At 52.3% G+C, this 11,410-nt stretch overlaps 1 protein-coding gene across 1 annotated transcript; it reads right to left on the minus strand.

Moving 5' to 3' along the window:
* Positions 1 to 5,305: 5,305 nt before the first annotated feature.
* On the minus strand, positions 5,306 to 11,098 carry LOC125442010 (pyroglutamylated RFamide peptide). Its single transcript, XM_048513100.1, has 2 exons — positions 10,898 to 11,098; positions 5,306 to 6,040 (listed from the first exon to the last, which is right to left on the minus strand). The coding sequence occupies exon 2, from the start codon at positions 6,038 to 6,040 to the stop codon at positions 5,624 to 5,626; it is 417 nt and encodes a 138-aa protein (XP_048369057.1). The 5' UTR covers positions 10,898 to 11,098; the 3' UTR covers positions 5,306 to 5,623.
* Positions 11,099 to 11,410: the final 312 nt, after the last annotated feature.

Here is an 11,410-nt window from a genome sequence, read left to right on the forward strand (position 1 = left end):
TTATTATATCCTGCATTAGACCCCTCTGGAATCTCTCCTCACCCAAACCCTGACCGTCTTTGGGTTCCACCTCTACATCTCCTGGAATCCTCTGGCCCAGAGTTGGCAGCCATAGTGCAAAGACTGGTGTACAGTTAGAGTGTTTCTCACACACAGCTGAGCCTTCACACTGGAAGGCAGGAAGGGCTGAGGGCCAAAGTCTCCAGTCTGCTGAACTGAACACGGAGTTGGCCCCAAAGTCCTTCTTGTCACCATCTAACTTCCTTGGCCTGTGTTGTGTGTCTGTTGCACCATCCTAGTAGAAGACAGGTTAAAACTATCACCGAAGGGGCAGTTTCACCAGATTTGAACAGTGCTTTGCGGGGGTGGGGGGGCATAGAGAGCTGGTTCAGCAGCCCAGGAATTGTCTGTTATCTTCCAAGCTTTCAAAGCACTGAGAGGGGCTATGCCAGAGCGTCCCCTGGGCTCACAGAAGGCCCCGGGTTCTGCCACCAGCTAGGAACTCAGGTAGCCAGATGTTGGGAAAGGCCCTGCTGTGCCAGAGATCCTGGAGGGCAGCTGCCAGTCAGAGTGGACAGTGCTGGACTCAAGAGGCCCATATGTTGAATGGGTGCAAAGCAGGCAGGGCCAGAGCCCGATGTGGGAGCCCCTGTGCTGCCTGCTGAAGGGCTCAGGTTTGATTCTAGCTCTGGCTGAGAGGCCGAAGGTTATCTGGTGCTAGAAAGGACCCATTTCTTGCCTGCCCATCTGAGTAAGGACTCCTGAGCCACTCATGCACTTGTCTGCCCTGCAGTGAGGCTTCATTTCCTTTAGGTCAGATTTTAGTCGTGCACGTGTGCTTCCCAAACTCACCATGCCACAGATCAGACAATCCCCATGGTTTATGAAAGTGGGTAAAAGCGACTTTTCCCCTCCCTGCGTAGGGAAAGGGAAGCAGATCATTTGCCTTCCTTTGAGTTATCCACGCCTTCCTGTCTTCTCCCGCCAATGCAGGAGGGGCCCCTTGGCTGACACTCCTTGGCCGGCATTTATCGGAAATCAATGTGACCTCTTAAAACATTTTTTTACACTTCTGGTCTATTGTTAAAATGGCTCCCCCTCCCCCCCCCCAAAAAAAAACACAGGGAGAGGGGAAGGCAGCAAACAACCTCTGAGCGTGGAAGCTGGCAGCAGGCAAAATGCAGCAGGACACTTCTTCAGGTGTAAACTAAGAAATGTGGGCAGACGCCCACTGCAGAGCAACCAGCCTCATGCATCAGGGGCCCCGGTCTGTGGTGTGGTGGGGGGCAGCCTCAGGCAGACACTCCAGCCACAGCCCATTGGTTTTTGGGGACCCTTCCCGGCTCCCCTGTCTGATTTTGCCTCCTGTCCCGCTGTGTGGTTTCTAAACACAGGCAAATTCCGAGGCAAGCAGAAAGGCTGCCCTGTCACCCGCTAAAGGCAGATGCAACCCGACAGCCGAATGCAATTGGCAGGGAAGGCTCCGGAGAAAGTGTCTGAGCTGTTTTATCGCTCTCAAGCACTTTAATAACATTTAATAAAAGGCCTCTTTCCCTAATTATATCTCGGAGCTGGCTGTGCAATCCGAAGGTGCGCTGAGCTTGCGGGAAATCAGGATTCTTTAAGCTGTGGGTGGGGGCGGTCGGGGTGCTTATTCGGTCTTGGGTTTTATGGGACCAGGGGGGCCTCTCTGGGCACCTAGTTTCTGTTGGATGTAGCCATGTCTAATGTGCAAAGGCGCTGAGAAGAAGACACAGAAGGGAACAGGCAAGTGGTCAGCTAGAGAGGCCTGTTAAGTAGTGGACCCCACCTCCCCAGGGGCGTACTGGCTACAGGGACATGTGGGGTCACACGCCCCCAGGCACCAGCCATTTAGTCAGTGGGGGACGCAAAATCACCCAATGCCCCCCACCCTCGCAGCCTGGCGGGGCCAGGCCAAGGGACGTGCTGTGGGCTCGCGGCAGGCTCCTCTGCCTGGGACTGCCAGCAGTGGCTAAGGTAAGTGGGGGCGTGGGTGTGTCCATGTGTGCCTGGAGCAGGTATTGCCCCGGGCGCCATTTTCCCCTGGTGACCTCTCAGTCCTTTTGTGCCACCTCTTGTCTGTCCTTAGACTGATACTCCCAAGTCTAATATCCTGCTTCTTCTCAAAAGTTAGAAAAGAGACCCTTCCTAGCTGGCGAGATAGCAGCCGGCCGTCTCTCCCTCCTTCCTGTCCTAAATGTAGTTCCTGATAAACATGTACTTTGGCCCTTTTCATCAGCTGCTTCTCTGGGCGGCAAACTCCCAACGGTCTCAGCTTCACTTGCGATCTGCCAGGGCCCTTTTCTAAGTGGTGCCATTTAGGAAGATGACCAGTAGTTTTGTGTGTGGGAGACGGGTGGGAATAGTTTCTCCCCCTCCCCCCAATACATCCATTGTCACCGTCTTGAATTATTATCACTCACATTTCTTTCTGGAGTGGAACTTGCTTGTCCTAAGTGCGGAATGGTGACTGTCAATTGTGAAATGAGCATTTTAAAGGCACAAGACCTTAAAAGCAAGATGGGAGCAGGATTGTCAGCTGCTAGTTGGTAAATCACTGGAGGTTTCGGGGCAGAGCTGCAGGGGGGATAGCTTAGCAGGGATGTGACGTCCATTCTCCTTGCTGCCATGTTCTCCAGGGGAGCCGGTCTCTGTCATCTGGTCAGCAGCTGTAATTCTCAGAGAGCTCCAGACCACACCCTTGACCTTGGGGGTGGTTGAAAATGCCTGGCAGGTGGATCATCAGTGTTGATTCGCAGTCGTCATGCTTCAGGTGGGAGCTGCGGTCCACGTGCCTCGAACACACGGCCGGGCTGCCCTGCCCTGTCCTTCCTTTCCTGTCTTTCTTCTTGCAGTTAAATCTTTAAAGGCTGCTAATTCTACCTTCTGAACAGCTTTCAAACAACGGCCTTCACATCTTGCTGAGACTGTGCCCCCCCCCCCCTTTCCCACTGAGCTCCAAAAAGATGTTATTTCCCGGTCTTGTCAGTGTCAGGCAAAGTGTGTTGCTGGAGACCCGTCAGCATTAACGGGACAGAGAGACCTTCCAGAACCTTCTGGGGTGGCGCGCTTGAGCCCGGCGGGACCCATTTCTCTGGCCCAAGCCCATCATTCTGGATGTCAGCTGCAGGCAGTCCCCTACAGAGACCGGCAGTGTTTTGATTAGTGGTTCTTAGCAGTCCCGTCCACCCACCTTCCACTCTGAATGGAGGACGGGGTGGCCTTCGCCCACTCGCCCACTCTCTCTCTCTCTCTCTCTCTGCCTTTGGCCCCATCTCAGAGTGACATGAGGACAGGTCGGTGCTCAGAAATGGCCCCCTCCCCATTTGCACTGGGGAAGGCAGATTGACAGCTCTTTAGCGAAAGCAGGCCGTTCGGAGGCCTCGGACATGGCCGGCATTATTCTGTAGCCGTGCAACTGGAGGTGCTTCCTTGGTCCCTGTTCTGTGGAGCCGCTGCCCCTGGCTGACATTTTGGTGCAGAAACTGACAGGACCCTTCCCTTGGACCCCCTCCCCCCACCGAAGAAAAGGAAGGGCTCGACTCTTTAGGTCTGCAGTAGGCAACTTATTTCTTTCTGCCAAGGAACATCCACCACCACCACCACCCCCTCTCTCTCTTTGCAGAGGAGCTCTTGTGCATGTGAAGAGGATTTGGGGGCATGGTCTGGGGAACACTCTGGCTTCTCAAAGGTTTCTAACCAGATCTCTCGGTCCTTCTTGCTGCCCCCCCGCCCCCCCCCCACCAATGAAGAATGTGACTCAACGTTCCGTGTGTGCCGGCAGCAGAATGCCCGCTGTCTTTCAGGGGTGCTGGCCCTCCATCCCTGACCTTCTCCTTGTAGGAGCATTTGCTGAACATCTGCAGAGCCCCCGAACTCCCTCAGAGGCAACTGGGAGGGTGCAGAGGATCGTCTGAACACTCAGACTTCGAGGAGAGAGTCTGTGCAAGGAAGAGAATGAACCAGAGAGCCCAGGAAAGAGACGGGGGAAATGGGGAAGATTGAAGAGGTAAGCCACAACTTTGTATTCAGAAGGTCCCCTGTTCAAGGTGGGGTGTCTGGTAGCAGGACAGGAGTGGACTCATGAATGCAGAGGCATGGGGGGGGGGATGGCACCCAGGGCAAAACCTGCTCTGGGCACCCCTCCCCCGCCCCATTTACCTGGCTGGGCTGCTGCTGGATGCCTCTCCGCCCAGCCAGGCTACTCCTTTGGGTAGCGGAGGCTCTGCCGGCCGAAGGGTTAGGGTTAGGGCAGGGCAAGGGGAACAGGAGGGGTGTGGGCCGATTCTCCGCCCCCCACATGACCAGCTGGCATGCACCCAGGGACATGTGATTCCACTGCCTGAATGTACTTTTCCAGCTGGCCCTGCCTGGCACAAACTGCCTGATAATTTAATTTAAATGTGGGCTATTTCTAAAATGTGGAGAGCGTTTTGTACTTTGCCAGCACCGGCTTTAGCTCAGATGCCCGGAAGGTTCCAGATTTGTTCCAAATTGCCACCTGCTTTTCAAACAACTATGGGAGCAAATGATTGGAAGGGCCTGGCTCTGGAGACCCCCCCCTCCCCCCCGACCCAGCAGGCAGTTCTGAGCTGGGGAGACCAATGGGCAGCTCCAGCAGCTTTATGGGTTTGTGTGCCAGGATGGCTTTTTAAAAAGATTTCATATGCAGGCATTCAGCAGAAAAGGGTTTGTGACCTGGGTGATCAAAGTGTTTAATAAGACCCCCCACCATTCTTTGTACTCAGGGACAAAAAAAGGACTGAATTTCCACACCATGGAAGAGTTGCAGGTAAAGAAATTTAATCTATTTCTATCTCTCCCTGTGCTGGAGCAGAGCAAAGTAGACACACTAAAATTATCTTTTCTATCCAGCTGTTAAAGGCACGCGCTTGTTGCGTTCGGCACACACACCCGTTTTCCTAAGGAGATGGCTTCTGAACTTTCTGCCTTCAGGGGAACTTCTTTAAATCAAATTCCCTGCTGAGGAAGACCTGTGAATCACGGAGGGATGTGAGGACTCTGCTGGGCGGCCAGCTCTAGCACAGGCTGAGGTGCAGAACCAGGAATGCACTTAGAGTTTCCTCTGTGGTCAAGAATGGCCTTGGCATACCCACCACATGTGCTGGAGAGAAGAAGAAGAAGAGTTGGATTTATATCCCCCCTTTCTCTCCTGCAAGGAGACTCAAAGGGGCTGACAAACTCCTCCCCCCCCACCCACAACAAACACCCTGTGAGGTAGGTGGGGCACAGAGAGCTCCGAAGAACTGTTACTCATCCAGCTGGCATGTGTTGGAGTGCACAAGCTAATCTGGTTCCCCAGATAAGCCTCCACAGCTCAAGTGGCAGAGCAGTTCTCCAGATTAGAGTGCACCTGCTCTTAACCACTACGCCACACTGGCTCTCTGTGGGACACTAGTCAGTCAGCTTCCTTCCTTGGAAAATGAGGAAGGCAGGCAAAGCTATGGGGTTGGTTGGAAGCAGCTGGCCAAAGGGCAGGGGTGTGTGTGTGTGTGTGGGGGGGCAGACTGCTGATCTTCATGGGGAGCTGCAGCACAGAGAATGACAGAGGGGTGACTTCAGTTCCAGCAGGGAAAAGCCTTCAGAACTGTGTCGCTCTCCTCCCAAAGCGGAAGCTAAATCCACCTTTCTTTCGGTTGTAGCCATTTAGCTCTTCCGCAAGACTCCCTAAAGTATCCCCCCATTTCACGCCATCTTTCTCTGGCAGGTAATTGACGGCTTCGTTCTCGCCTTCTCTGTCTCTTCCGAACCGGAACTGGATGCCAGCTTTTTCCTTGCCGAAGCTTTGGAGCTCCTTAGCGATGCTGAAGAGGGAACGGAGGTCTTCAGCCGAACGCTTCCACTTTGGGGAGTCAGCAACCCTGAGACCAGGTTGCTCTTCTGTTCCTGCAAGCCCTTTCTCCGCAAATCTCCTGGACGTCTGGAGCCCACCGTCTGGAGGGAAGCAGGCCCCGAGGCTCAGCAGCAGCAGAAGGCAGAAAGAGCAGGGAGGGTTCATCTGGAGAGCAGAGATCAAACAAACATCACCCGTTCATCAGTCACTCCAGAGAATCCCTCATGGCCATGATTCTCTGCACTTTCCCACGAGAAAGTGAATCACCAGACTGGCTGCAAGCAGGCTGCTCTGTACGTCTCAAAAGAATTCTGCTCCCAAATAAATCAAAATCTGCACTCTGGATACACTTCGGGAAAATGAGCAAATTCACATGATTCCTATTCTGGAGGGACGGAAGCACGCTAAGGCCTCATCAGAGTGAAGAAGTTAAGCAGAGAGAAAAAGTAAAACAGAGCACTATTAACTTCCTTATTGATCCCAAACATTTTAATGCATTAACATCCTACAATACATGATTTATAACTTAGGAAAAAATGGCACTATTTGGTATGTTGATGGAATTTAAAAGTGTAAAGTCTTCTTTCTACAAGAAAAAACTGTGAATGTGCCTGCAGAGAGCACTGCAAATGGCTCACGGGTCCAGCCATTTGGGCATTTAATGGGGTGTGGTGGGGCAGCAAGAATGGCGGCTCTGCCATGCTGCAGACTTCGCCTTCACAGCATTTTCTAACAATCATTTCAAGCGGTGCTTTGTGCCCCGTGCCAGCCATGAGGGCGCCCTCGGATCCCGTTTGCTCCTGGTTGACTGTGCCTCACTTGTTTGCTAATATAACAGTTAATGTAGAATCATAGAACTGGAAGAGACCACCGGGGCCCTCAAGTCCAACCCCCGGCCATGCAGGAAGACACCATCAAAGCACAGATGGCCGTCCAGCCCCTATTTAAAAACCTCCAGAAATGGACACCCCCCCTGCAGTGTATTCCACTGTCCAACAGCCCTGTTATGTCCATCCGCTGTGTGATCCGGCCATTTCTCCTGCCCCCTGCCCAGGATGTGGGGACCTTGCCCTTCTCATCCCCCCTCTTAGTTGTGTTTATCCCTTCAAATATTTAAACATGTCACCCCTTAACCTTTTCTTCTCCAAATTAAACATATCCAGCTCCCTAAGCAGCACCTCATAGGGCATGGAATTCAGACCTTTGACCATTCTTGCTGCCCTCCTCCATTCCAGCTTGTCAATATCCTTCTTGAATTGCGGTGCCCAGAACTGTACACAATAATCCAGGTGAAGTCTGACCAATGCAGAATAGAGAGGTACAATTACATTCCTCGATCTATACACTATAGTCCTATTGATACAGCCCAGAATTGCACTGCCTTTCTTGGCTGCCGCATCACTTACTCGGCTTTACTCAGAGTTCAGAGGAATCCACTAATGCTGTGGACGTGCCCTGCAGCTATTGCCGGTTTCCATGTTAGACAGGGTGACTTTACCCAACTTGGATCAAGGGTTGGTAAAACGTTTGCCCAGGAATTTCACTCTTGCAGTAAGGAAAAGACAGTTTTCACTCTCGAAGTCTTCAGTCAAACACTGCTGCCCAGCTCTGGGGCCATTCCATGCATCCTGTGAAGTAGCTCATGACCTTCTCATGCTTGTCTTCCCATAAAACCATTAACCTTGAAACTGCCACTTGGGTCAGTGGTCTTCCCTATAAAAATCCTGATGGTCCTCGTCTTAGCCTTCTACTCTTCATATTTTATCAGTCTGAATAGGCCCCACTTGGTCCAAACTCATCAGGGCTGGGAGCTGAGCAGGGGCTGGCTGTGGCCAGTGCTCGAGGGGAGGCCGCCAAGGGAGACCAGGGTGTCTGCGTAGAAGAAGGCCATGGCACACTACCTCTGCTTATCTCTTTCTGGAACTGCTGACGGTCAGGGTCACCACGAGTCGCTGTGCTCTTTCGTATATTAGCCCGAAAGAACGAGAAGAAGCTGCTCCCGTCCATTATTTCTCTTGGCCTTTGCATTTAATGAACAGGCGGTCGTCTCCTCTGCCCCAGGAGGAGCAGGAACAACCAGCCAGCCCTTGAGGGCGGCACAGCACAAGAGCACCTGGACGTGTGTTCTGATCAGCCCTTCCTGAAGACACCCCAGACTTGGCACTTCAAAGAACTTGGTCCATGTTATTAAAAGACAGAAGGGCAAGAGGGCCGCAGGAGGCGCCATTTCAGTCTCAGACAATCCTGCGGAAACGTACAACGCTTACTGGCTCTGTCTCCCCTGAGGGGCTCTGCCGAGATTGGCAGCAGTCCTTAAAGGGCCAAACTACACTTTGGGGTTTTCAAGAGTTGGGTCGAGGTTCCCCAGATCCAATGTGTGATCTCCACAACCACATAGCAGCTGGGGAATGGCTTCTAATAAATAAAGGAGAAGCCAAATGGCCTTGGGATGCTGCTGGGGGTGGGTGGGAGGGGGGGAGGGGGCGACAGGGCAAAAGGGCTTTTGCCTTGCCACCCAGCTGTTTTCTCCTGTGGAAACAGTGCCCGGGGGAGTTATTTCTGCTTTTTTTCTGCTCCACATACGCAAAAGTCTCCATGTGAAGCGGCAAAAAATGGAAAATACGCGTCCCTCTGAAGCACTGTTTCCATGTAGGGAATCGGCTGAAGGGGGCATGGGGAGCCCTTCCTCCACCTGCAGTGGAGCTCTGAGCTCATTTGGGCTCTCTGTTGATTTTAAAAGCCACCCCCCAGCTGCTGTTTGGCTGCAGGGGCCACAGCAGGGTCTGGGGACTGTGTTCTTTTGCTCTAAAACCCAGGGTGGAGAAATGGCCCTTCCCACCCGCTGCCGCCTGAGATACTTGAACCGGAGGCTGATGCCCAGGCCACAGCCCTGCTGGGATCCCCACGAATACCAGACCAATACATTGCAACGTCCGAGGCCTCTGGGTGAGGCTCAGATTGTAATGAAAGGCCAACAACCAGCTAAAGATCTGGCAGCTGTGACACTAAATAAAATTAAATAATAATGTAAATGGATGTACTGAAATTTCCATCTGCCAACTTGGTTGCCAACTAGCCTAGCCCAGCCTGTCTGTGCTGAACAGTCTGGACTTTCCCCTGGTGCTTGGAGACGGCAGCCGGGGGTAGACCCAGGGACATTCACGCCCCACATGGCAAGCGGGAGCTCTGGCCCCGCCCCACCCACCCTGCAGCTGCAACACTTTAGACAGCTGGTCCAACAACTAGTCAATTAGCCAAATCCGGGTGCCGGGGGGGGGGGGGGCTGCCTAGGATGTGTAAATGATTTGGTGGGGGCCTTATTGGATTAATCCATTTTCCAGTGTATTTCTGTAGATGCAATTTGGGGGGGGGGGGTTGGACTCTAATCTGGAAGTGACGGCACAATTGTTTGACAGTTACATTAGTGAAATCGGTCCTTGTGCTCTGCATATTTAACAGGAGGAGGGAGGGGGTTGGCCTGATGACCTGAACAGCCCCCTGGGAAGCGAAGCAGGGACAGCCCTGGCTGGGTCTTGGATGGGAGACCTCGAAGGGAGTTACAGGCAAGCAGTGGCCATATCTGCTGCTTTGGAAACCCTGTGGCAGCAGCACTCAGAGCTCTCTCTGTGGGCACGCACAAACAGAGTTTGTCATGTGGGGGGAAATCGCCCCCCCCCCCATGCACACACATCTAGGCTGGCCTGGGCCGCTGGGCTCGATTATTAGCATTAAACCTAAGACCTAGTTTTGGGGAAGCAGCGTAGGTAACCCTGTTAAGCGCTGTTAAACCCCACTGATTTTCACGCAAAGAACTAAAGCTCAATCTTTTACCTGGGAGTAAGCTTGGTTGCTGGCAATGGGGCTTGCTTCTGAGTAAACCCTCCTAGGGTCGTGATTCACCGGTTGGAAGAGTTGCACGGTTGCTTCAAAACAAAGCCACTGACTACCACCAAGCTTACTCCTGAGTAATGCACGCCTTGGAGCCAACCGTTTTGTCTAAACTGAAACCTCAGTATTCAGGTTCAATTGCCGTGTTGGCACTTTGTGATAAATAAGTGGGTTTTGGGTTGCAATTTGGGCACTCGGTCTCGAAAAGGTTCGCCATCACTGCCCTATGGGATTGCCAAAATCACAAGCAGCTTGATGGCAAAAAGGGGGGGGGATTTACCTTGGGGTGGGACCTGATTATTGCTGCTCTCCAACTTGCAGGGGGAACCTTTCAAGCAGTGGTTCTCAACCTTCCTAATGCCGCAACCCTTTAATACAGTTCCTCATGTTGTGGTGACCCCCAACCCTAACATGTATCCATTTTACAGATGGAGAACACTGATGCAGAGAGTCTTAGGCGACCCCTGTGAAAGGGTCCTTCGACCCCCAAAGGCGTCCCGACCCACAGGTTGAGAACCGCGGCTTAGCTAGAAAGGATTCAGCCCAAACTGGCCAAGTTGGCTCTCAGATTGTCCTTGAAGCCCTTGTATGATGTAAAGGGAATCCTCCCGGTAAGTTGGAAATGTGTCTATTTATTCAGATTTTTTAAAATGCTGCCTGTCCTGGGGAGCCTTCATGAGATAGCTTGCAAAATAACACAACGAAACGCAATGTTAAATTAACACCCAGCATTAGCAAACCCCAACAGAGAATCAAAAAACAGTCACTGAACATCTTAAAAAGAAACTGACAAATTTCAGGCAAAAGCATTCAATTAAAAGATCACCCCCTTCATTAAAATACGCCTGCTCATCAAAGGAAATTAGCCCAACATGAAAATCCTGCTTTGATTTTTTAAAAAGAGTGTTTAGGTGAGGCAAAATGGTGTGCCGGGTGGAACAGCGGACCCTTGGCCCCCTCCTTTCTTAGCAACCTCCAGCCCAGACCCCCCCCCACTTGAGATAGATTGAGGTGGTCCAGTAGTAAGGGAGATGGGATTCCTTTGCACAAGAGAAGAATGAACGTACATAGTCACACCAACACAGCCTCTGTTCTCTCTGCAGAAAACTAAGGCAAAGTCTCCCCGCTACTTACTTTGCTCCACCGGAATCCGCTGCTTTGGGTGTCTGTGGGCTGCAAACGAGGCGGTTGTGTCCCCCCTTCTTTAAATAAGACCCCTCATTATCTCTGCCTCTCCCCAGCTCCTCCGTGGGCTTCTCTCCCCACATTCCAGAGCCTGGGATCCCATTGTGTGTGCCAACGCCGGGGGCCTTGTCTGAGCGGCCTCAGTGCGAGCAGAGGAGTCATTGTGATGAGTGCCTTCGCAGGTGGTGCTTTTTTGTTTTGCTCATTTGTGATATTCTTTTTAAAAAAACTCCCCACAGTCACACTGTTCACTGGCCAGCTGTGAGTCAGTGTGGAGCAAACAGGGAGCATGAATGGGGGACTCTGGGCTGCTGTTTGGGTCTTGGTCTTGACCCTTTCAAACCTCTCATGACCTGGGCCAATGAATCTGATGGGCCACCGCTTCTGGTATCGATCTGTCTACTGGGGTGGTCCGTACAGCAGTGGGGCTGCTCCTGTTTTTCCTGGGCTTTTTTCTATTTC

The sequence above is a fragment of the Sphaerodactylus townsendi genome, linkage group LG12 (genome assembly GCF_021028975.2).
Source record: "Sphaerodactylus townsendi isolate TG3544 linkage group LG12, MPM_Stown_v2.3, whole genome shotgun sequence".
In the NCBI taxonomy this organism is placed as follows: domain Eukaryota; kingdom Metazoa; phylum Chordata; class Lepidosauria; order Squamata; family Sphaerodactylidae; genus Sphaerodactylus; species Sphaerodactylus townsendi.

What these genes read in the sequence shown, in the direction of transcription:
- LOC125442010 (XM_048513100.1), bottom strand. Translation starts at nt 6,040, where the DNA reads ATGAACCCTCCCTGCTCTTTCTGCCTTCTGCTGCTGCTGAGCCTCGGG.